Below are 26,318 nucleotides of genomic sequence, written 5' to 3'. Positions count from 1 at the left end.
AAAAGAATAAAAATAAAAAATAAAAATAAATTTATAACAATTTTTTAATAAAAAAAAATTATAAAAAACTTTTATTAAAAAAAAGAAATAAAAATTAAAAACAAATTAAAATCAAATTTTAATTAAAATAAATTTATAGCATTCGTTATAATTTATTAAAAAAATATTATTTAAATTTCTTACTAACTTTTACTATTGATTGATAAAAAATAAATAAATTTGCAACATATTTTTGAAATACAAAAAAATAAAATAAAATATTACTTAATTAATAGAAATACAATAAAAAAATTCGTTAAAATTAATAAAAAAATTTAAATTGTTATAAAAATAATTACAAAAAAATAATAAAAAAATAAATAAAAAAAAATAATAAATAATTTTTAATGAAGTTGTAATAAATTTAAAATTTTTTATTAAATTTCAAACACATGTTTTGTTGTTTTTTTTTTTATTTTACGATTAAACGAAAATTGCACGCATAAATCCAGTTATATACGCGCTCTACAATTTCCATTAAATTTAATTAAACATAGTTTATAGATTAAAAATTAAATTATTTAGAAAAATATTAAATTAATAATTAAAAAGATGAAATTAAAAAAAAAAATAAAAATTACTTTATAGCTTCAAAATTAATTACTTTTTTAAAATAAACGTAATAATAAAAAAAATAAAAATTAATTTATAGCTTCAAAATTTGTTATTATAAAATAAATGTATAAATAATTAAATTATATTTAATTAAATTTTTTAAATAATTAAACTAATTTTATTTAATTAAATATAATTTTATATGCATATATGCTTAGATATACATATATGTATTTATATTTCATTAAATTTTTCTTTGCTTTGCTTTTGTACATTTAGAAAAAAGTTTCCTTATAGGCGATATATAATACTTTTTTTTAATTAAAAAAAAAAATTAATCAAAAAATATTGAATCATTTTTTATTATTTTTTTAATATTTAAAAAAATATTTTTTTTTAAATAATTAAATAATAAATTTTAAAAATGTTACTTAAAAAATTTTATTATTATTGATTTTCTAATATTTTCAAATATATTTTTGTTTAAATTCACATATTTTTTCACATGTTGGGGCAGCCGTGTGAGCAATGCAAGAAGCTATGAATTTGAGATTACTTTAGAGATCGAAATTATGAACTAAATTTTTTTTAATAAAAATTAATTTTTTTTATAATAATTTTTTTAATAAAAAATTAAATTAAAAAAAAAAAAATTAAATTAATATTAATTAATTAATTTCAACGCAAAACAAAAATCATTTAGTTGCGTCTTAAGCGATTAAATGTTCACTGAGTGTATTTCATAAAAAAAATTAGCGGTCGTTTACACCACTTAACAGTTTAAAATCAATTTTTTTATTGGAATTTGTCTTATGCTGATAACAGAGCAAATTAGTTTAAATTATTTGATTTTAGAAAACTTTTTTTCGAAAATAAAAATAAATAAAACAAAATCAAGTTTTTAAATTTAAAACCAAAAAATTTTTTTTATAAATTTATTTTGTTTATAATTTTTATTAATATATCAAAAATCAAAAGTTTTGAAATTTAAAAACAAAATTTTTTTTATTTAATAATTTAATAATTTTTATTAATATATAGTTTTGTTTTGAAATTCTTATTTCAAAATTTACATTAAAAATAAAAATTAAAATTACTAAAAAATATTATTAGTATTTATTTTTATTACTTATTATGAATTTTAATATTATTTTTACATATTTTTATTAAAATTAATAATTTTTATTTTTTATTATAACTTAATTACTGTTTCTTTAAATTGTTTTTGGCACAAATTCACAGTTTTACTCGCTACTGCTGCGGCACAACGAGTAACTTTTCATCATTTACATGCTTAACATTTTATTTATAATAATTAAGATTATTTTCTTTTTTATTTCTTTATTTATTATTTATTGTGGAATCTTAATTACTTAGTTAGGCGAATTTTCATGTTTTCACATTTCTTTTTAATTGTTATTTTTCACTTTTACGGCTAAAGAATCTTTACACTGCTATTTTGACACTTTTTGTATTACAAACAGACAAATACTTTGTTTTTGTAATAATTTGTATGTATTTGTTGTATTTGCTTGCAGTTATGCCTTTGAGACGCTACGGTTTTAATATTCACTATTTACAATTAACTTTAATTAATCAACCGTCTCTATATAAATGCCGTTATAGACGTTTTGACATACATTTTTCGCTTAACTATGCGTTTTAACCAAACATTTGTTTACCAACACACATACAGTATGGGGTTTTTATGTTTTTGTTTTGCTGCTTATTTCATTATTCCATTTAACTCATGTTTACTTGTAACTTTTTTGTTTTGCTCAGTACTTTCGTTTTATTTGTAGTTTGTCGCTGATTTTTTTTTAGGTTTTGTTCAGTGTTGCAAATAGGAAAATTTTTTTTGTTAATAAAAAATCGGTTTTTTATTTAATTTTTGCTTTTGTGTGTTTTTCGCTTTTATTGTTAGTTAATTTCTGTGTTCTTTTTATTTGGTTCTTGTCGCTCAGTGATTTTTTGCGCTTTCCACTTTATTTGTTGTTTTGAAAAATGCTTTGCTAAAGTCATTGGGCTGCTTCAGTACGTTATTATTATTCTCTCAATAATATTTCCAGAAATTTCAGTTCTCAGTTTTTTCATTTCAATATGTTTTTGCAGAAACATGACAGTTATACTTTACAAAAAAAAAAAATTAAAAAAAATATTCTTATTTTTTGAAAAAATATGAATTCTTACTAAATATTTTGTACAGTGTAGTGAAGAGTCGGTGCAGTTGACGGCATAATTTTAACAGCTTCTTGTTGAAATCAGTTATATAATTTTTATTTTACATTACTTCTGCACTCAATACGAACTAAAACGATTGCTTGCTAATATAAACATACATACATTTACACACACACACACATACATATATATATGTAAATATGTAAATATGTAATAGTATTTCATTTCGTTTAGAAACAACCGTGCATATTAATTCATTTACATAACTCGCTCTCTCTTCAAGTACATACATATATATTGCGCTCTCTCTCTCTAACTTTCGCACTTTCCATTTTGTCCGCATTCCCTTTACTTTCCTCTACTTTTAATAAATATTTACACACACATAGTTTTTTTTTCTAAATATACATACATATATACGTTATAATTCTGTTTTTAGTTTTTCGAAAATATGAAAATCAAATTTTAAAATATTTAGTTGACATTTAAACAATTATTAAAAATTTTTTATAAGACATGTCTCTACTATATCCGCTACACTAACAACTATGCTTGCATTTATCCTTTACTTTCGTTACATATTACATATGTATATATTTAGAATTGTGTTTCTCCCAGTTTGATTTGTTTTTTGGGAAAAACTGCTGCCTTTACTTGTAGTTAATTTTTCTGCGCAGTTTTCTGATTTAGCGTTTCGCTTTTATTTGTATTTGTTTTTCCATTACTTTTGTAGTATGCTCCTCTGTGTGGACATTACACGCTTTGTGTGTGCGTCACAGTGCTCCTTGGTTTACGTTATTGTTGAGAGTGTCGTTAGTTTGGTTGATGGCGATGCCATTGGTGATGGCGTCGGCACAAAGAGACTCGACGATGCTGTCTCGGTGGTCATGCTGCGCTCTTCGTAGACGCGCTCCTGAAAATATTTGAAAGTGGATTAAGACCTTGATGTCTTGATATCAAGTGTAAAGATCTGGCTTCTAATCGAGATTTAATATTCCGAAAAACCTCAACTAAGCTATAGTAAACGATTCGCTCTGTATTATGAGAACAGTTCATAAATATTGCCTTTAAGGGTCTGATATGAGATAACTTACTACTTACCGACATAAACAGGGTTAGATCACTGAAAGGGCATTAAATAGTCGGATAAAATTCGGATCAATTCTGGTACCACAGAAACGCCTGGCGTGAGAATATTGTGTAAATTTTTTGATTTTAACTAACAGAGTCCTATCAAGGGTTCTCATATTGAAAGTATATTGATTGTCCTTTTGCTGTCTTTGTCTCTGCCTACGCAAACATCTAGTGGAATTTACCTTCTGAAAATTCCATAATCTCTACCAGATTCATCAAGTTGTGTCGCAAGGTTTTAAAGTCTAAGAGCATAGAGATGATAAGCAGTTATCTCAGCCTTTGTAGAGACGTTCCTCATCCAGCCATCACTTCGTTTTCAGCCTCTTCGAAAGAACAGATACTTCTTCAGATACTAATATACATAACATATGTTAAGATAGGCCTTATGAAGACTGCTAGGATCAATGTGTTGGACAGTGGTATACAAAGGGAATGGGATCTTATGCAGATTTTCCTATTTACTCTCTTAATTTCCCTAATTTCTAATGGATAAATATGAGTAGTTCTAAATATTCGAGTTGCGAGGTTGTTGATTTTGATTTTCTTAGGGCTTTCCTTGAAAGCTCAAGAATTTCAACTCTTTACTCCCAAATCTAGTGAATTTTACTTACATGTGATTTATCGTACTTAAAGCGTTTCCAAATATTTGTCTTTGGCTCCATCGGTGTGCCATCCACATTGTAATTGGGATTTGAGAAGGTCAACACCGAGCGACTGGAACCGCGCGCATGCCTTTTCGTCTTATTGCGCTTCGAATTGAACATGAGAACTGCAAAAAGTATAAAATAATTATAAAACAATTCTCTATCCAATCCCCGACCTTATACTACTCACATAGTATAGCCGCTATGATGACGATGAGCATAAGAATCACCACACCACTAGCGATGAGTATGAGTGTCTCACGCTTACTAGTTTTGGAGCTAGCGCTATAATTATCATCTTCATGCTCCGTTGAGCTGCCCTCGCCATCTGTGGTCTCTTCTGCATAATCTGGAGAATTGTCGCCAACATTCGGACGTGGCACCACAAATTTCGGTGTCGTTTTACATTCATGTTCATCGGGTTGATCGGGACATGCGCACACATAGTCCGCGCCACGGTAGAGACAGAGATGCGTGCAACCGCCATTCTCTTGTGCGCATTGATTCCACTCCTCCGGTTGACGTTTAATTGAGACAGCGCGTATGTCCAGTGCACCGTTTAATGAGTCGCGTATTTCTACGGGATTGCTGTAGCCGCGACCTTTGCGATATGAGCGATAGACGGATTTGTTATACCAATCGGTCCAGTAGATACTGTTATCGAACTGTAAGAAGAGAGAGAGGCAGAATATAGAGTTTAACTCGTAAAATTTTTGTTTACCTCTATGCTTTACTTACCATTGTGAGACCGAACGGGTGCGGCGCATAGTCGATGATTTTCGTTCTACGCTTGCCATTAAAGTCCACCGATGCAATGTTATCTTCAAGCGCATCGGCCCAAAATAGGCGTCGGTTGCTGTGTTGAGGATTATATGAAAATTAACAATAGTTTGAATTCCTTACTTAAGTCCTATAGAAACTCACTCAAAGTCCAGCGTAAGACCGGTAGGAAAACCCAGATTCTCGGTTACAATCATACTGCGATTCGTGCCATCCAAGAGACTACGTTCTATGCGCGCTGGCGCATCCCAATCGGACCAGAAGAGATATCTAAAGAGTGTATGGATTAAAATCTTTCGACAGCTTTAATTAATTTCTTTCACAAACCCTTTGCGTGGATGCACAATCAGCGAACGAGGGTCACCTAAATCGTCGGAAACGAGCTCTTTACGACAACTACCATCCAAACGCGCCACTTCTATGACTTTTCGATCCGTATCGGACCAATAGAGGTTATCCGCAATCCAATCGATCGCTATGCCATTCGGTGTCAGCAGTTCCTTGTTGACAATTGTCTTGCTGTCGGACAAATTGGTGAGATCCACACGTCTTATAACATCTGAGTTAACGTCGGCGAAGAAAAGCGACTTCTTACGATAATGAAAGTCGAGCACTACTGCGCCATGCACTGCATTGATGGGTAGTACGACATCCATGTAGTCGGGCATGTTGAGTGATATCATACCGATGCCAGAGCGTTGTGCAATGAGTAGATATTCCTGTGGTGAATAAAATTACAAAAATATTACAATTTTTATAAACTCTAAAAGTTTTCGTGAATCTCAAGAAACACTCAAAGTGTCATTTCTAAAGAATCTTTAGCGCTTTGAAAACTCACCTCTGGCAACGTCTGACATTGACTAGTACTACCCTCCTTCAGCTTGAGTCCTATGGGGCATCTGCATGAATATCCGGTTGGATTTCTCAGACAGAGATGCGAACAGCCACCATTGTTCAAGCCGCAGACATTTTCCGGTTGTGTTTTGTTAACCTGTTTAAAAAGTTTTCGAATTATCCAAGAATTTATTAAGCTCTCTTATATTTTTTATACCGTTATCACTTTAATATCCATCAACCCGTCAATATTTGTCATTATCTCCTTTTTCGCGGTAATATTTCTACGATCTGTCATGTGCAGAGCTTTCGATTTCCAATCAGTCCAGTAGATATGCTCATCCGTCATGGCTAACGCGTACGGATGATGCAGCGATGACATTATCAATTTGCGCTGATTACCAGTATAATCACATGAATCGATAGTCTTTAATTGCGCGTCCACCCAATAGATACGTTTCGTTTTCAAATCCAATGATAAACCATTCGGCCAACCGAGATTCGAGGTGACAATACGCTGTCGACTCTCGCCGTCCATGTGAGAACGTTCAATCTTACGATAATGACCCCAATCGGTCCAAAATAGTAGACCGGCTTCATAGTCTAGTGCCAAACCACGTGGTGATTCCAGATCTTTATAGGCGATCAAGTGACGATTTTTACCATCCAAGCTAGCGACCTCGATGGTGTGACGTCCAGCATCGGCCCAATAGATCTGAAATGAGTTAATGAATTTGAAAATCTTTGAACTACGAGTAAGTGCTGCATGCATACCGTTTTGCCAACGGAGTCCACAATCAAACCATCAGGGTTATCCAAGCTTTCACCAATAATTTTGTGTACACTTAAACCATCTGGCGTGGAACTCATAATCACATGCTGCTTAGAGTCGGACCAATAGATGACGCCAGTTGTAGAGTCTACATCCAAAGCGACGGCGTTTCCAATCGGTGGCATCGGTAGCACAACATCGATGAAGTGCGCGAAGTCCAGGGAGATCTGTCGAATATCGATGCGATGCGCAAAGATGATGAAGCGGCTGGGACCCTCGGCACATGTGCGTAGATCGCTCTGTTTAAAGGAACATATTACTCTTCATATGAAAAATGAAGTGATTTGTGGTACTTACCCGCAGTTGTACACCTACAGGACAGGCGCATGTGAAACTCGTGGGGTTCAGCAGACAAAGATGTGAACAACCGCCGTTATTGGAACCACAAGCATTCTGTATACTTCGACGTGAGCGATGAAACACGCGTATATCCATCAAATCGCTGGTATTCGCAATAATTGTAGTGATATTCTGACCGGTGAGCTTATCGGCGCTGAATGCGGACTTGTTATCCCAATCTGTCCAGAATACGCGATTTTCGCTAATATCCAAACCGAAAGGATGCCCAAGATTGTCTGTCGGATATAAAGAAACGATTTGTGTGTTATTAAACTTTGTCAAACTGCTCCCTGGTTTACTTACTTAGTATAGTTTTACGTTTGCCGCCATCAAAGTCCATGCTTTCCAGCGTTTTCGTACCGCCATCCACAAAATACAAACGTTGTTGACCGTAATCTATGGCCAAACCATTCGGCCATTTCAGATTTGTTTCAGCGACAATTCCGCGTTCGTTGCCATCCATATTAGCGCGCTCTATCATAGCATGTTCACCCCAATCCGACCAGAACATGATGCCCTCTGTGTATAGAAAAGTGATATTTGGATATATTTTCTTCAGATCCCACCGGTCTCTCGCTCCTACTTACCTATCGGATTCACGACAATGTCACGTGGCTTATCGAGCTTTTCCCAAATTAGCAGCGTACGCTTCTTACCATTCGTCGTTGCCACCTCAATGCGATTAGTTGCCGGATCGGTCCAGTAAAGTTTATCGGTAATCCAGTCTAAAGCCAAACCAGCTGGTGACACGAGATTGGAATGCACGACACGCTGTTGGTAGCTACCATTGAGATGCGCCTTATTAATGGTGCTTCGCTCCACATCGGTCCAATAGATATAGTCCGTTTCGCTGCACCAGTCCAGTGCGACAGCGTGCTTCATATAATCCAAAGGTAGAATCATATCAACTTCATTTGAAGCAGATGACTTGGGATTTAGTTGCCGTAGTCGTATGTCCTTTCGACGCGCGACGAGCACAAGTTTGTCGGGTATGCTTTTGCAAGTTTTACTACAAAAAGTAATAACAAAAATTTACTACCGATTCTTTATCAATACTCTGCATTTACTTACCCATCTTCCTTCAATGATAAACCAATGGGACAGCCACAACGTCGCGCAAGCTTATTTGGCAAACACAAATGCGAACAACCGCCTCGTAAACCGCGTCTGTCCTTCTGACAGCGATCCGGATAATCAGGTTGTCTCGCTGGATGGTAAGCGTGTATATCCATTGGGAAGTGGAAATTCTCATGCACCGAACGGAAACCCTTTCCGGTAATTTTATTTGCTGCCGAAACAGTTTTCGTATTCCAATCGGTCCAGTACATAGTGTCTTCGAAGATGGTTAGCGCAAATGGATGCGGTAAATGTGTACTCAGTATTTTGACGCGTTCAGTGCCGTCAAAATTCGAGGACTCAATAGCATGCTGTTTCGCATCAGCCCAATATATCTTGCGACTGGGATAGTCTATGGTGAGCCCATTGGGCCATGTCACACCATTCGAGATAATGACTTGCCGCTGAGAGCCATCCATATAAGCGCGTTCGATTTTCGGATTAGGACCCCAATCGCTCCAGAAAACCAACGCCTCGCCCGGGTGTATAACAATGGCGCGCGGTTTATCCAGATCATTTGATGCTATAACTGCACGTAGCGTACCCATAAAATTGGAAACCTCAACACGTCGCGTACCGGAATCAGTCCAGAAGAGTAGATCATGTACCCAGTCGACAGCTAGACCACCAGGAGATTCCAAACCCCATTTGATGACGTCTCGCAACCGTGAACCATTCATGTGTACCATTTTAATGACGTCCGTAGAAACGTCCGACCAAAAGAGTAAACCTTTGCGATAATGGAAATCAAGCGCAATTGCGTTGTGCAAACCCTTTACTACAGCCGAGTAACGGTTATTGCTTAACTGTACACGCCTAATGTCCCAACGATTGGCCACAACTAAAGTCATTGCGCCGCCGAGCGCTTTACAAGTGCGTAGATCCGGACGTAAGACGTAGCCGCTTTCGCAGGAGCATTTGAATGAACCGTGTGTATTCTCACATTTTTGCGAGCAAACGGGGCTCGTTATATATTGGCACTCATCGATATCGGTGCAACTGAAAAATGTAAGATTGTATGAATATATTTGTAGATACTATTCAAAACTGAGGTCGGACTTACTTCCTGCGGTTTTCATGCATGAGAAAACCAAGATTACAAGCGCATTCCTCGCGTCCCTTCGCTGTGGTAATACATAATTGCTCACAACGTGAGTTCTCGCCGCAGGTACGTGGGTGTGGACAGTTGACTTCATCTTCGCCTAACGGACAGTCATTCTGCCCATCGCAGACATGCTTTTGATGCACACAAATTCTGTGAATGTAAAAGAAACTATAGTAAGGTTGCAAGAGATGTGGCTAAGGTCTCTCATACTTCAAATTTGTGATGTTCTTCTTGGCTGGACATAGGAATTGTCCGGGATCACACTGCAGATGACATTCTACCTCATCCTCGGCAGACGAACAATCCGGATAGCCATCGCAGAGCCAAGTGTTCTAGTAGATAAATATAGATTTTGTAATTCAATGCATTCCATACAGCGCGTGCTTAACTCACCAGTATGCAACGCCCGTTGTGGCATGTGAATTCATCTGGTCCACATTTGGTCGGCGCACTCCCTATCATATTACCACAGTCGTGTTCATCTTCACCACCCTCGCAATCCTGTTCCTTATCACATTTCCAGCGCCGCGGTATACAACTACCGTCGGTGCATTTAAATTCGCTGGTCGTGCAATCGGATGGCTTTTGTGGACAATCCTCTTCGTCACTCCAATCGCCACAATCATTGTCGCCATCGCAATGGAAACGATTCAATATGCATTGGCCGCTCGGACCACCATGACTGCCACGGCACTTAAATTCGCCTTCCGGACAGCGATTGAAGACCGCGGGACATTTGAGCTCATCGGAGTTGTCATTGCAATCACGTTCGCCATCACAACGAAAGGCGATCGAAATGCAGTAGCCGTCATTGCAGGTAAAATGCTCGGCTGAGCAACTAATCGTCGGCAAGAGAGTTGGATAGAAGTGTTAAAGAGTTTGAGAGTAAAGTAATAAGAAGTGTCAAGAACCGCGGACTCTAGAGCGGACTTTGTGAGTTGTTAGCGAGTTTGTTAAGCCGCGTTTACAACCTCGAGACTCTTGCTCTAGAGTTTACAGCTCATAGAACTGTACCAATTAAGGTCGAGTGTTATAAAGTCTTTACTTACCTCGTGCGATTGCAATGCGCTTCATCGGAGAAATCCTTGCAGTCGTTTTCCCCATCACAAACCCACTGCTTCGGTATGCAGAAACCATTTTGACATTCAAACATACCCTCATCCGAGCAATTTGTACGCGCCACATTCGCACCGCAATGCGTCTCATCCGAATAGTCACCGCAGTCATCATCGCCATCGCACAGCCACTCCTTGTTGATGCAACGATATGTGCGCGGACACATGACATGCATGCCCGTCTGTTCGCAGTCCTTCTGCAATTTATGCAACATATCGCCAATCACTTCGCAATCGAACTCATCAGCGCCATCGTCGCAATCATTCTTCTTATCGCAACGCGCACTCTGATCAATGCAGGTACATGTACTGAGGCATAGCCACTGTGTGTCACCGCACACATTCTGACAGGTGTGCGCATAGCCATCATTCGGACTCATCAGGTGACCCTCATCGCGCACGATATTCACATGCGGTCGAAAGACTTTCTCCTTATGCTGCCGAATACTCATATAACCTTCACGGCTACGCGTCATCTCACCGAGACGATCGTCCGATTCGCGCACACCATACAGATCCGTGCGACTAATACCGCTGCGCGCACCAATATCACGATGCCTGGTGCCACCGCCACCAGCATTATTCTGTGTTGCAGCGACATTCGCTTTATGTGCAGACTGCGGCTGCTGTTGCTGTGACTCGGTAGTGTAGAGTTCCGGTGCGTATTGCGCGAAATAATCGGCATCGGGATGCTCATGTGGCGGAAAGTCCGACGGATGAAAATCCTCCTCGTCTTCATGTTCGCCTAGATGATATTGCGCGTGTGCATCCTGTGGCGTTTGCTTCTGCTTGAGTGCGATCGCGTCGCCACTGACGGCTTTGCTGCTGGCGCCCGAGCGAAAGAGACGCTGCTGTTGTTCCTGGTGCTGACGCTGCAGCGCAATGCTGTCGCGCACAAAACTGGAGCCCAACAGCTGGCGCGCCGAACCGTGCTTGACCTCGCTGTGTACGCCCGATAAGCTTGGCCATGCCGATGTCGTATCATCGTTGCCACCTAGCGCTGTGGGCGGCGGAGCAAATGGAAGGATAATAAAATAAAAATAAATATAAATTAGTGGCGCTGAGTCAAGTGGCAAGTTTGGGGACTTATGTGTATATATAAACTGTATTATTTAACAAAGTTAAAGTGTCTATAAGCAGTAGTCGTGGCAGTCAGCGCGTACGTGGTACGCTACCCCCCACCCCAGCTTGCGCTGATTTAATGAATGAAATCGGAATTTTTTCTTCATCAGACATTCGCGTTCGACAGCGCCACTAAGTTGGCCTTGTTTTTAAGGTTTGAGGCTTTTATGTCTTAGCGCTGCTGCTCATTTCACTTCGAAGCATCTAATATGCCAACGAAGTGTGTCGCAGTGTGGTGTTCGCCACACATTACCCACACCAAGCCGTCGTGTTAGCTGCCGATGCTGATTTTCCTGCATCCGATTCTATGAATATTATTGGTATTAGTTGTTTGCGGCGCATGCGTCACATTTTCATATGCGACGACTTTCACTTTTCTATGTGTTGTTTATGTTGTTTTTGTTCGTGCGCGCTGTTATATTTTATTGCTTCGGCCCGCTTTGGCGCTGCCGCTGCTGAATGGGCATTGAGACGGCAGCGGCGGACAGCTGCTGCCTGAGTGCCGAAGCACTCATTCATGATATAAGACACGAACGCTCTTCGTGCTTCCATAAATCATGAGCCATAGTATATAAGGATATACAAAGAGAGCGCAAGACAGTTCGTGAGCGCGTGCTTAGACGAAGAGTGACAACGATTTGTTGAGCAGGCGGAGAAAGTGAGCGCGCCAAGTGACTTTATCAATGAGCAACATCGCACGGATTTTGGAAAGAGTGTCTAATAAAAAGCTTTCAACATTTGATATGCTTGCGACTCGCTGTGCCTCGTGTGCGTCGTGGAGCGAATAGTTACAGCAAGGAAGCCACTCAAACAGCGTGGGCATGTGAAACTTTCCACAAGCTTAGACGCAGAGGCGCATATATATTTGGATGTATGTATGTATATACTACCAGCAACACCAACAAAATAAATCCCGTTAAGCGCGTATATACTTACATAAAGAATTACAGCAGTGTGTAATGAGGCAAATATCAGGAAAGCTAACGAATACTCTACACTATATATATATAAATATATACACGAGTCTATGTATATGCAAGCCCTTCGTTTATATACTTATATTATATACATATATGTAGGTATGCTTATGTATTAGTTTGCGTATTTATGTGGAAAATTGTAGGCAACACAACAAAATGAAAGAAAGAAATTCTCAATTGCACGCATCGCAACGCGACGATGCCAAGGACAAGGCAGCCGAAACGAGCTATTTTATATGCCCACTTCGTGCACAACCGACACAGAGACACAACGCGAATTGATTCACAAAACGGACAAGGACGGACAATCGGTTTGCTGAATCGCACAGTTGGCATATACACACAAGCGGAGCGGTGAGAGAGGCAACAGCGTGCTTAGCATTTACAGCATCCAAACGCATACACACATTAATACATATACATATGAATATATACATATATATGAAAAGTATATATATAACTCGAATGGACCGAACTGACCTGCTTTCCCTGTACGCTCTACGTCGCTACGTCTTAACCATTGACATTAAAGTCTATAAGCAGCTGCAATTGGGGTTTTGCTGCCGTAATCGCTTTTATTTGCTTTGCTTCTTTTGCAATTTTTACAAACGCAAATAGTTCTCGAGGCTTATAACACTACTTGGAACAAGTTGAGCTAGATGTGCTCAAACATACATATGTATTTGTATGTATGTGTTTGTGCATTTTTGCGCAAGTACATATATACATATTTACAGTTGCACTGCCACAGCCAGCAGCATGCATCACATTCAGTTTTGATTGAATTATCCAAAGGGAGTGGCTGCTTAATAGCAAAGCCTTTTTTGCCTTTTCTGCCTTTCTTTTGGTTGGTTAAACTTACTTTTACTTATTTTTCGTGTTTTTGCACATTTCAAAAACGTTTTATATTGATATTTTATACAGAAAAAATAATAAAAATCTTGAAGGGGCTTTGCTAATTTTGGTAATACTCATGAATTTCGTAGTCTCTAGACGCCTTCTTTTATGATACATTTCCGATTTAGCGACTAAGGCGTTTTCTAGGTCCAGATTAGTCGAAATGTCTGGGATCTCTCTCGAAATCTACTTTGTATCAATTTCCCATGTGTTTATCGTTTCCACCTTCAGCCATTATTAAGGGTTCAGTAAAATATAGTATATATGGGAAAGGCTTTTTGGTACTTTGGCTTTGCATTTGGTTTTGGCAAAGTATTGGCATATCATATTAAGTAGGAGAGAATATCTGATAGTCTTATCCTTTCAATAGATTGTATCAAATAAAATTCGAAACAGAAAACATTTTGGGTTAAGTAACGTTCTAGAAATAATTTTCAAGGGCTGATAATACCTTCTTTGACATATTTATGAAGTTCGACTGATTGTTAGCAATAAAGCTTTACGCCTCCTAAATTAGGTTTCATATTTTTTCTAAGAGGAATATGAAATACTTGTATTTCTTGTGGTAATATTGAAAATACCTCGAAAGTCTTCTAGAAAGTATATTTGGTTGAAGAGCCGCACATTGAGGATGGTATCGAAAAAAAATTATATGCCGGTATCATTAAACGAGTTACAGAAATTTAACATCAATCATTGTTCTCTGTCGAAAAGAAATGTATATAAATAAATACGGCATAAATGTGAATAGGGGGAAATATTTAAATTTCTGTTCAAAATCTTGACACCTATTTCCTTTTGGTTAACGTGCACTTCACTTTTGGTCTCTAGGAAATAATTTTATTCAACAAAAAGTGATATTTTAACTTATCATCAAAAACAAAAGTTCATTTCATTCTCTGGAAATAATTTATAAACATTATCTAATCGAATTCTAATACAGATATCTAATGATATGCTAACAGTAAGTTAATATGCTTAATGTTAATCTGCTTTTTAACAAAAGCTTGCATCATAAATTTAACTCAATTATTATGCACTCAATTATTATTCAACTGATAAATTTAATTTTTAACAATTTTTGGTTCATTTACTTTTAGGTAAGTCTACATTTTTCTACCAAATCAACTACCATGGCGTATGAGTAATTTATTCGGCATGCTTCTAAGAAAACTTCAATTCAAGGTAACAAAAAACTTTGTAAAGTAATTTACTTATAATATAATTGGAATACTTCTTTAATTCTGACTCTAAGAAATTTTGTATTTCGACTGTGAGTAATTTATGTAAAGGAATAGCACAACTTCCCGTATCAGAATTGTTTTCTTAATAATATATCATCAAATTCATTCGGGAATTAAGTAGTTTTAGCTAAATGGTAGTAAATCTCCCCAAAACTTCTGAGGATTCCAAATATTTATAACCAATTTGCCCCACACAATTAAACATTTGATGAATCTAGATCACGTCTCGGCCTAAAACTGATGATACTATGTAATCTCTTTTTTTCTCATACTATAATCATACTTCATTCTTCCTTTCTATATTCCTAAAGTCTATATGCAAGGTTTGTTGTAGTTTATATAAAATTTATTTAAGAAGAAGATTTTTTTGTTAAGAAATTTATGAAGACTACTTCAGAATTCCGCAAGAATATATAAAATTATTCAAATATTACATTTGTTAGATTTATAATGGTTATCAAGCAATATGCGATCGTATTTATAGAAAATATATATTTGCAATAAGCTTCCTCAACTGGAAATCTACTCTTCGGTAAAAATATTATAAGAACTCCATGAAACATTTCATAACTTAGCATTGTATAAATTAACATACCAGAGCATAAAAAAATATATCAGCACATAATCTAACACAACCCAATATAACATAAATATCACTACATATTCAGTTTGGATAATGTCCCAACACTTTTTCCCCTCATAAAGTCTTCTCAGCTTAGCTTCAGCTAATAAATTTAGTTAATAAGCGGATAATAGTTGAATTCCTTTTTTAGCTGATCTTTTGCAACTTTATTTCAAAAGCCAATCTTTAATTAGCCAATAAACCCGGTTCTAATGAAAGCTAGAGGTTCCCTGTGCTGCCTGTAGTTATTTAGTGTCGAACGGTTATATGCAGCTTCATCAGATTTCTCATCGACCTTACATCGAATTTTATCTTTACAATATAGACCACGTCGAGTAATGGAAACATGTTAGTTCGGTAATGTCACCAATGATTGACTTTGTAAACATTATTTCCCATTCTTTTGAGCTTCGGTTATTCAATAGCGCTTTTAGACAACCAAATAAATTGATCAATTTAAATTTTAATTGATCAATTCACTTTTTGCCCTTCGCACTGCCGGCTACTCGATAACCGATCAGCTGTTATACATTTCTGTTTTTGCTTTTCATAAGATGTTGGTAAGTTTCATCAGCTGATAGCTATTTTTAGCAGCGATATCTACCATAGCTTTTTTTATCAAAAAATGCAGCCAATCGCAGAGAAAGAACGTATATCGTACGTCTTTGTCGCAAAGTTGCATTTCATTTTCATGTTGATTAAAATTCAATTAAAAATTAATGTAGATTTTTATTTTGTATGGTAAATCGATCTTAATCAGCGTTTCAATCGAGCAAAGACCAGTTATTGATCAATTAGTTTCTGTGTGAAAAGGCTATTAGTGTCTATTTTTATAAGATTTTTCATCGCCCTGAAGTCGACATTTTAATTATAAAATATAGTCAACGTCAAGGTAAGCAAACAGGTTAGCCGGGCAATATAACCAATGAATAACCTGTTGTCCACCTTCTGTAAACATTGTTGTCCTTTCTTGTGACTAGTTTTTATAGTAACCATTTCATAGTTACCATCGAGCAATTGAATGATCCGAAGCGGACCAATTAGATTCGAAACCCTGAAAAAGTATAAGGAACACCTGCTATTCAACCTACACTTGTTCTTAATATAGAAGCTTAGAAGAAAGTTGTGTCTCAAACATAAGTGAATTTAGAAGATTCTCTCTAATTTTATATCTGTTATGCATGAAGACTTGGGTCCCGAGGTGAAAAGTATGGTGGATTGTTCAAGAATAGCATCTTAATCCAACATGTTTGTACAATTTCAAAGCCAGATTGCTACTAAGACACCTTTCTGACCTCATTTGCAATTCTTTTCAGCGAAGGCAAGTAAAGCTACACAAATAATTAGTAATGCAACGCTTTTGATGTTGCCCAGTTGTTAGTAAAGTACCCGCACAAGAAGGTCACACATACAATTATACACTTTTGCATGTTGTTGCGTTTGTTATAGAGTACTTGTAGGTGTGTTTGTGTGTGTGTGTATCGACACTTACCCAAATGCACATGAAGAAGCAAAACAAGCGTTCTAAACATGATCCAAATGATATTTCCGCTGCGACGTGAGTGCGTGTTTGCTTGCGAATCGCGGGCGTGTAAAATAGTGGAAATGTGCGTCGGTGTTTTTGTTGCTGTGTGTGTCTGCGTGAGTGCCCACGCCACACGACCTTCCTGCGATGCGCTTATGTGGCAGCTACTTTCACTCGAAATGACGCTTGTTTGTGTTGTTGCAGCTGCCGTAATTGTTGTTAACGACAGGGATACCGTTGGATGTTGTTAATATTTAACTTTTATTGTTGTTGATGCTGCTTTTACTGTTAGTTGTCAGTTAGTTGCCTTTAACTGTTTCGCGCGATCGCTTTGCTCACTGTTTCTCTTGTTGTTTTTGTTGTATTATTTTACTTGTATTTACATGTATGTATAAATAAGCGTGTGTGTAAGCTTCCTTCCCTTTGTTGTTACTGGATTTTTTTTGTTGTGTTTAGTCCAGCTTTTCGTCGTTTCGTCCTTTGCTTGTTTGAATATTCCGCTTTGTGGCTGATTCTTCTTCTTCCTTTTATTCTACCTTCTTCCTTTTATACTGGACTCTGCTGTTGTCTCACTTCACTGCTTGTCGTCGTTATTGTTATTGTTGTTTATGTTTTTGTATACGTGCCTGTGTGTTTGTTGTGTGCAAAATGCGTGGGCGTTTGAGTGAAATTTTCGAGTTTTCTGCTACTTCGCTTTTTTCCTGTGTCCTTTCGCTTTACTTGCTGCTTGCTTTAAGCGCAGTAGTGGAATACCGTTATTATATTTATTTTCGTCTATTTTTTTTTAACTTTTTCCTTTCATTTTTGAATATTTTTAAATAAATTTTATTTTTAAATATTTTTATTTTCAATTTTTTCTAATTCTATTGGCTTTTCAGTTTTATTACAACTGTTTAATTTCAATGTTGTTGCTGTTAATTGCTATAGGTATGCTTTTCGCTTTATCCACGAGCCATCGTCGTTAGATCGGCTCACTGCTGCTGTCTTCTGCCACTTTCAGCTTTATCGCTGCTGCCCACTAGATTTTCTGTGGTTAACTTGCCTCGTAGCACCGCGCCTGAGCTGTTGCTTTGTTGTTTCTTCGTTTGTTTTTGTATTTTTTTATACGTAAATTTAATTGACGCCTTAATTTGCTTGATTTATTTATTGGCGTTGTGTGTATATATACTTTTGTTAGAGCACTGTAATTTTTTTGCCTGGTTTTGTAATTTGTTCTTGTTTAATTCTTCTTTTTTCATATTTTTAATAATTTTTAATAATTTTTTATAATTATTTTTATAATTATTTTTATTATAATTTCACTGCTATTTTCGCTATATAGCTTAGCTAGTTTATAGTCAATTTCTCGTGGGTTCGCCGACTTTAGCACAGCTTTTGTATCGGCCAAACCCCCTTTCGTCTTCTCTTATAGCCACGTTTCATCGTTTACGCAGATTTCGACGATGTCGTTCGGCCACTAAATTAGTTTTGCGCATTTTGCATATAATTTATTGCAATTTTTTTATTTTTTCCTTTCGAAAAAAACACTTTTATTTTCACCACAAATTAGGGTGAGTGTCGGGGTGTAGGATTTTTTTTACACTTTCCTCGTTTTTGTTGTTATTAGCTGTAAATGAGTGTATAAAATTATAAATTTAAATATATTTTCAGATTTTAAGCTGTGAAAATGTATTTCTTGCTGCTGTTAAAATGCTATTTTCTGCTACATTATTGTTGTTGCTGGTTTTCTGTAAACGCTTTTCGTGTAGTTCGAAGGGCGTGTGCCTGATAACTTTGCTGCCTTTTCTGCTTATCGCTGTTGTTGTTGTTGTTATTGCTGTTGCCACTGCCCAGCCTCTGTGTACTGTTTGCTTGTTTGTGCCTGATGTGCCACTGAGCAATCGTGTCCGTGGCACATACAGCATTTATAATCAGGTTAAGGTGCAGCAGCTAACACCAACAACAATTAGCTATAAGTTTTATTTTTGGTTGCACTGTTCTTTTTTGCTTGAAAATTTATAATTTTGAAAAATTTTCAAAATATTTTCGAAACCTTTTCGAAACTTTTTTGAAAAATTTTTCAAATTTTTTTATGGAAATTTTTTGCAATTTTTTTTAGAAATTTTTCGAAACTTTTTTGAACTTTTTTCGAAAATTTTTTATTCAATCTATATGCAATATTTTCTTGAAACACTTTTTATTTGCTTTAAATCAATTTTAATTATACATTTTTGCTTTCTACGCAAGCTTTTACACTTGCCACACTGTTTGCCACACAATTTCACTTTCAACATTTATACTTTTCTTAACACTTTCACGCTTTCAATTTTTGTAATAATTTTTTTGTACTCAAATTTTCATCAAAATTATTAAAAAACACAATTTTTTAAAATAAATTTACAATTTTTCGCAATAAAATTGAATTTTTCTACGTTGGTGCCACTTTTTCACTGCTGCCTCCAGTTGTTTGTGTGTGTATGTATGGTATATACAACACTCACTTCGTTATGCGTGTGTATGCCACATCTCAACATACACACACATACCCACACTTATACTCAAGCACACAGTTATTGCGACGGCGAAGACGCCCACAGCCTACGTTGTCGTCGTGTCGGGCCACGGTCACGGCGTTAGCCAGTCAGCAGCGCTAGTAGTCGTCGTCGTAGTCGTATGTAGCCTAAGAGCCAAGTCAGCTAAATTTACCAAACCAACAAAGAAGCCAGCAGCCAGGCTGTGCTCTGCTGCCTGCCTGCCTGCCACATGCAATGAAAATCCATACGCAGCACCAAATGCGTTGGAGTATGAGCAGCTGTTGGCGTTTTTCTTTTTTTTGCAATGAAAATTTTTGCACAATTACCGTTAATCAACTAAAATTTTCACTTTTCTCAGATTTTCATGCACTTGAAATCATATAAAGACAACTTAAAGCTAGGCTTGAGCCAACTCACACTCACTCACTCACACACACAGCAGTAGCGAAAATATTTTCACACAACTTTTTTGTTGGATTTTTTTTTTACATAAGAATTTTCATTCTGCGCCTTACTTTATATGTATGCATATGCGTATGCGTTTGCTTTTGTGGGTGTGTGTGTGTGCAAAGCAATTTTCACTACACTTCAATTGACATTTTGCTGCATTGTGCGTTTCATTTGTAGCTTTTTCAATTCGGCAGACCACACAATTTTGCACAATTTCTAATAAAATCCTTCAAATTCGCACAATTTCATTTCGGTTGAAATTTGCTGCTGGTTTTTCTGTATATTTTCTGTGATTTTTTTTTCTCATCTGATTTGCTTAGATGCGTTTTGCCAGCCAGCCACCAAGCACCGTGCACAGCGCTGGGAAAAATTTGGTCGTCGTCGTCGACGAGGAAACGTACTCAAATAACGCGTAGAATCGCAACAGTAGCTCGCCACAGTCGCCAACCAGCCAGCCATCCAGCAGCCAACGAGTCAGTCAGTTTGGGCAGCAATCGTACGGTCTTCGGCTACAGTAACAACAAGGAACGAACGAGCGCAAAGCTGAGATTCGTTAGTTTCATCTCAACAGATACATATAGTCACGTTCATTGTAAAATGTATGGAAACCACGCTCCTCGCGCACAAACTTTTCCTCGTTGGATGCTGTGCTGCTGCTGCTGCAACAATAACAACAGCACAGCTTGTCACACAAGCAACAACAAGAAAAGCATTCTGAAAGCTACCATCGCTTTGTTGCACGACCTTGCGCATTGCCTTGCGTATTCGTGAAAGCTCACGTGTGCGCTCGTGAGCGTAAAGCTGCACTTCGTGCACCGCACGAGCGGTGGCTTTGTGGCTTGGTGAGCGCAAAAGGGCGTTCAATTTAGTTAGACGAGCACACACATTACAAGAGCGCTCAAGCATGTCAATTAGTTACAAACGTACTCACTTCTGTATATATGTATCGGCTCGTGTGTTCGTGTATATTTTTGTAACTGCAGTTATTGGCGCTTAAACACCCAGTCACCCACTAATTGACAACCTGACTCACACTCTTGCTATTTATTTAGTTGATTTCATTCCGTTATATATGGATATACATACAGATGTAAATACGGGAAGTGAATTGGTGTTGCGAGGCTGCAGTCCGTTTGTTTTGTAGAGAATTTGATAAGTGTAGAATGATCTTTGGATCTTTTGATCTATCATTTCTTTATCTGGTTTATAGTAACACCATTTATACGAGATTAACTGGAACAGAGTATTTTCACTATATACCTATAAAGAAAAAGACACCTCAGTTAGCACCTGAAGCTATCTAATTGAATATGTTCAGAGCTAATAAACAGCTTAAGTTCGGTCGAGTGACATTACCTAGTCTACGCCTTTTCTCTGGATGGCCTTTTACGCGGATTGAGCCGATTATGTAATTTTTGGGTTTTAAAAATCACAGGATCTTATGAAAGAAGGAATGATTTGATGCTTGAAGTATTCGTTTCATCCCTATTTGTCCACCCATACTCCAGTCGCGATTTGTAAAGACATTGATTGGGTCCTTTGGTATGAGAGAGACGGATAAGTGTTCGATACCTGAAACATCAATAAAATTGACTAAGTCGATCTATGAAAAATATTTCTTCTATTATTTTTCCTTTATTGGACGACTCGCATGGATTCTATATCCTACTCAAAAACGTTTTTTCTCTGGTATGAGAGCTTTTCATTAATCTTGACCTATTTGTTAGATAAGGTATGCATTGAGTTTCTGTGCTGACGAAATGGCCTTAAAAGTGGACGATAAGTTATATCGTGAGATATGATATCACTATATCATACCTTTCATTTCAGATTTCAGCAAAACTATATTAGTTTCTTCATTTTGACGTCGAGTGATTATTTTGTGTTTGTGGGTTCGTTAACATGACTTATCTAGATCTGATAATTGCCTTACATTGAGATCTGAACAGATAGGCCTCAAAGACCATAAGTACACAACTCATAATATTTTATTCAGATATCTCTCGCCTGTTTGAAGTCTGGGAGCCACTAATTACTTGTTGATGCTTCCAAAATAATCGATGATTAATCGGAAGTTCTGTAATGAAAGTTTTTTATCAACTCTTCTTATGACGTTCCAGAAAAAATATACAATCGAACCAGCCCAGTACGAACAGAAATGATAAATAGAGAGAAATAGGAAATACTGACTTTATCTCCCAGTTCAATACACATGGCTACATTGAAATGTTTGCCTAGGGTCGCTAGGTTTCTTTGGTTTAAATAATGTTTAACAATATCTTTTTGATCCTTCGAAGATTTCCTATCATTGTCAGGTAAAATTCATAAAACATTTTGTAGCTCAGCCATTCAGTGGAATGTGAGCTAGGTTTAGAGAGTCGCGATATTGCTTTAGTCTGTTCATGGCAATTTCCACCCAATTTTATACTGAAAGCCCTTGTCCATTTCAACCATCGTTTATGAAGGATTATTTTAATTCCTTGTTAACTGGTTGTTAGGCGGTATGCGGTTGAAATTGAAAGGCATTGTCTCCGATCTTCCATACGAGTATAGGGAAGGATTCACGTAGTAAACTAACTTTTTTATTGACCAAATTTATCACAACAGGGGCTCAGAAGAATATTCAATGACGTTTATTACACTTGACATTTGACCTACAGCAACCTTATAGCCTTTTCACACAGCCAAATTAATTGATCAATTAAAATTTTGATTGAGAAACCAGTTTTTGCCCTTCACACTGCCGACTAGTCGATACTCGATCAGATGTTATACATTTTTTAATTGCAGAGTTGCATTTCAATTTCAAGTCGATTAAAATTCAATTAAAATTTAATGTAGATATTTATTTTATATGGTAAATCTAAATTAGCTTTTTAATCGTTCATAGGCTGGTTAATTGATCAATTAGCTGCTGTGTGAAAAGGCTATAGGACAATGTTGGCCGAGCAACTGACTCTGTGAAAAAATTCTGGTGTCGATTAGAAGAAATCCCAACGTGAATTAACGTCTACTTAAGAGTTCTTGAAAGTATTTTATTTTAGTTGGTTAAAATAAAGAAACTATATCTATAAATAATTATAAATCAAAATTGTTGGCTTTATATAATAAAAATATTTCATAATTTTTCAAAAATTTGCACTAAAGTAAGATTCTCCGACAAACTGCACAGTTGTTCTTATCTTCGCATACTATATATGTATGAGTCAATATGAAGACATGCAGATTATTTTTATCTCACTTGTACTGCTTATTCGCAAATCACTACAAATTGTAGGTAAGTGAGTCTGCAGAGTTTTTTCTATTGACACAATTACGCTTTTCGTCTATGACCTTTTGCAATTTTCGCGGCATGCATGCACATTACACCCCTTCACTTACTTGCTTACTATATATATTGCTTTATTTAGACATGGGTCTGTATGTTGATGGTTAATTTTATTGCCCACGTTTTTCTTGGAATTTTTCACTTTTGTGATTTAGTTTGATTGTGTGATTCTCAGTGTGTCTTCCATATGAGTGTGCTGAAAATAGCACAATAAATTAATGACAGTTATGGCGTTTACAATTTACATTTAATTTCGAAAACAGATATTTCAATATACGTGGGAAGAGTCGGTTTTGAAGAGAATTGGAAGTGTTTTGTAGGCTTCTGGAAGAAATCTTTGCATTTTTTGAGGTATTTAGTATTTAGTAATGCAGAAGCTTTGGAAAAGTTAATCGCAGAGTAAGTTTTTTCAAATTAATCGTTCTTAAGGAGATCTAGTGTGAGTTTGAACTTCAAGTTTCCAAATTTTATCAGTTATGAATTAGAAATAAAATATATAATATATAAAAAATAAAAAAAGGATTTTTGAAATATTCCACTTTCATCTCAAAAAGTCCTCACTCAGAGTGTCTTTATTTATATATAAACTCTGTTCTTTTTGGAGTCTGTGTCGAAGTGAGTTATTTCTTCATCTCTTTCATGAAAACACACATCCACAAACCTACAAACATAAATATTTTGGTGAAAGCTTTAGAGAGTTCAAACTTACCATAATAGCCATTACTCGTTTCTCTTTTGGCATTTTTATCATTTGCTCATTTTCGCTCTACATACTGTTATTTTATTTTTATATACATACATATATATGCTATATGTAATCCTTCGTTCATATATTCGTTTGTAAAAGTGTTTTAAATTAATTCAGTTTCTCCCACGCATATTTTCGCTCTTCTATTTTGCCCTTATTCGCAAAACAACAAAATGGGAATTTTCATTCACTTCATTGTGCGGTTTATCCTGACACGAACACACACATGTATGTAGTTCTCCATTTTAGCTACTTATATACATTGTTATATACCTATATGTATATTTACTTTGGATATAAGCACACCACCTTGTGCATAGAAAGTGGCGCTAAAGTGTACCCGCATGTAGGTGGATATTCATTTTGTTTTGTCTAACTTTTTGCGGATTGCTGTTGGTCAGGGGTTGAGTGCAGGTTCATGTCAAATTTGACGTTTGCGGTGGTGAAGGTTATGAATAGCTGACAGGAGAACTTAAATAGTGAGTTATTAAAAGTTTTGATCGAATATAATTTCTTTTAAGTAGAACTCGAAAGATTTTTAATATTATTTGAAATTTTCGTAAGAGAAATAAAAATAATTTTGAACTTCCCTAACTCGAATCAATCTAAATAATTAAAAAAAAACTTCAAGTTACAGAGACTTCGAGCTATGGAAGGTACTTTGTATGAAATTTAACTGCTATTGCCCATTCAAGAGTTCGAGTTATGGAAGTTCAACCGTAATTAAAATATGTTTTATTGTACAGAATTCGCACTAAGCTTTTAAAAATTTCTAAATTGAATAGTTGGTTTGTTTCAGAGGTTGAAGGGTATTTTTAAATTTTTTCCTATTTTTTTCCTATAAACAATCAATAGCAAAAATTCATATTTTAATAATATTTTGTGAAATTTTTATTCAAAAATTCCGAAATCTCAGCCGTTGATACCTCATCTCTCATGATATGTCCAAGAAAAAAAAGCTCTTCCTGGGCAGCATAACTCATTGATGGTGAATCTAAAATCAATAAACAAAAAATATTTCGATGGTATATTAATAAATCTAGTTAATGAACGAAGGAAAGAAGAAAATATTAAAATTTAAATTTTTGACAGAATTTTAACGAAAACCTTATATTTTTTTAACAAATTTTAGTTATACATATATTGACTCAAAAAAATAGTTGTAATAAAATTAAAAAAAAAATCCTTCGTTCATTAACTAGATAATGCTATTTCAAAGATGTTTGAACAAAATCACCTCATAATTTTTCGCGAAATTGAGTTAAATTTCCAAAGGGTTTATCTATTACGCTAATAATAGCTTTTATTCCACAAAACATTTCTTTTTTTTTAACTTTCAAAATTATAACATAAATTTACACTATGGAAATGTCATATTTTCTCGCACGTCTTTGCAAGCTAAATCAAACGAGTTTGATTTTCAAACATTGAAACATTTTTATTTTGGTTTTGTTAATTAGAAACCTGCCTAACTCCTCAGAGAAGCTTTTTTATAAATCTACCTTGTTGATTGTTAGTTTTCAGCCGGTCATGTTTTTATAAATGATCTGGGTAGGCTTCTATATACAGATCTAGCCATTTGACAACAGCTGCCGACAATTTCGATATGAACAATTCTTTAATGTTAAGAGTAGTCAGTTGTATATATTGGAGAATGACGAAAAAGATTAATTTACAAATTTCTTAATTAGTATCAAACTTCAAAAGTTTGTTGTATTATAAATAAGCTGTGAGCTATAAGAGGAGACCTAAACAAACTTATAGAAGAACAATCATCAACGAAATCACATTTAATGAACAGAACAGATTGAATTGAGAAACATCTGTGGATATACTACCTCATACAAATAATTATATGTGCATGAACTTTATGCAAAAAATCTAAAAGATTAGAAAATTTCAAGATGTTTCTGAGTATGCAGGTTTGTTACTACTAGTATATACGATTAAAAAACAAAAAATTAAAAAAAAATATGTTAAAGTATAAAACATAATTTAAGTTTAGGTTTATAGTAAATATTTATATATGCATTTAACTATTTTTATTAGTAAATCTAAAGAAGTAAATCTTACTGAAAGAAATGTTTCTTTTAATAGTCAGTAGCATTATCTTTATATTTTAATACTAAATTAAGTCGCTTAATCAGAGAATTAACTAATGACTGGAAAACAGTAGCAGAGAGGATCCCCAATAAGATTTAGGTTCGAACTAAAT

At 35.6% G+C, this 26,318-nt stretch overlaps 2 protein-coding genes across 4 annotated transcripts in view; one reads left to right on the top strand and one right to left on the bottom strand.

Annotated features, from left to right (window-relative positions):
- Nucleotides 1-26,318, top strand: part of LOC105216010 (G1/S-specific cyclin-D2) — a 209,998-nt gene that overhangs the window by 111,789 nt on the left and 71,891 nt on the right. The window contains exon 5 of one of the 3 annotated variants that reach the window (XM_054232249.1): nt 14,774-14,836. The exons of the other annotated variants lie outside the window; for them this stretch is intronic. Within the exon in view, the coding sequence (XP_054088224.1) occupies nt 14,774-14,821 (48 nt within the window). The 3' untranslated portion in view covers nt 14,822-14,836. Of the gene's footprint in view, nt 1-14,773; nt 14,837-26,318 lie in introns of those variants that run through there. 3 annotated transcript variants of the gene reach the window in all.
- Nucleotides 1,775-20,434, bottom strand: LOC105216025 (low-density lipoprotein receptor-related protein 4). Its single transcript, XM_011190279.3, has 19 exons — nt 20,093-20,434; nt 17,032-18,670; nt 10,609-11,674; nt 9,953-10,397; nt 9,770-9,891; nt 9,518-9,709; nt 8,410-9,453; nt 7,926-8,347; nt 7,642-7,857; nt 7,297-7,574; nt 6,942-7,238; nt 6,385-6,882; nt 6,172-6,324; nt 5,661-6,052; nt 5,478-5,603; nt 5,292-5,409; nt 4,744-5,218; nt 4,521-4,678; nt 1,775-3,688 (listed from the first exon to the last, which is right to left on the bottom strand). Exons 2-19 carry the CDS (start codon nt 17,069-17,071, stop codon nt 3,566-3,568), a joined length of 6,165 nt encoding a protein of 2,054 aa, XP_011188581.1. The 5' UTR covers nt 17,072-18,670; nt 20,093-20,434; the 3' UTR covers nt 1,775-3,565.

The sequence above is a fragment of the Zeugodacus cucurbitae genome, chromosome 5, assembly GCF_028554725.1.
Source record: "Zeugodacus cucurbitae isolate PBARC_wt_2022May chromosome 5, idZeuCucr1.2, whole genome shotgun sequence".
NCBI classification, from domain to species: Eukaryota; Metazoa; Arthropoda; class Insecta; order Diptera; family Tephritidae; genus Zeugodacus; species Zeugodacus cucurbitae.
This window is presented reverse-complemented; position numbering and strand designations above follow the sequence as displayed.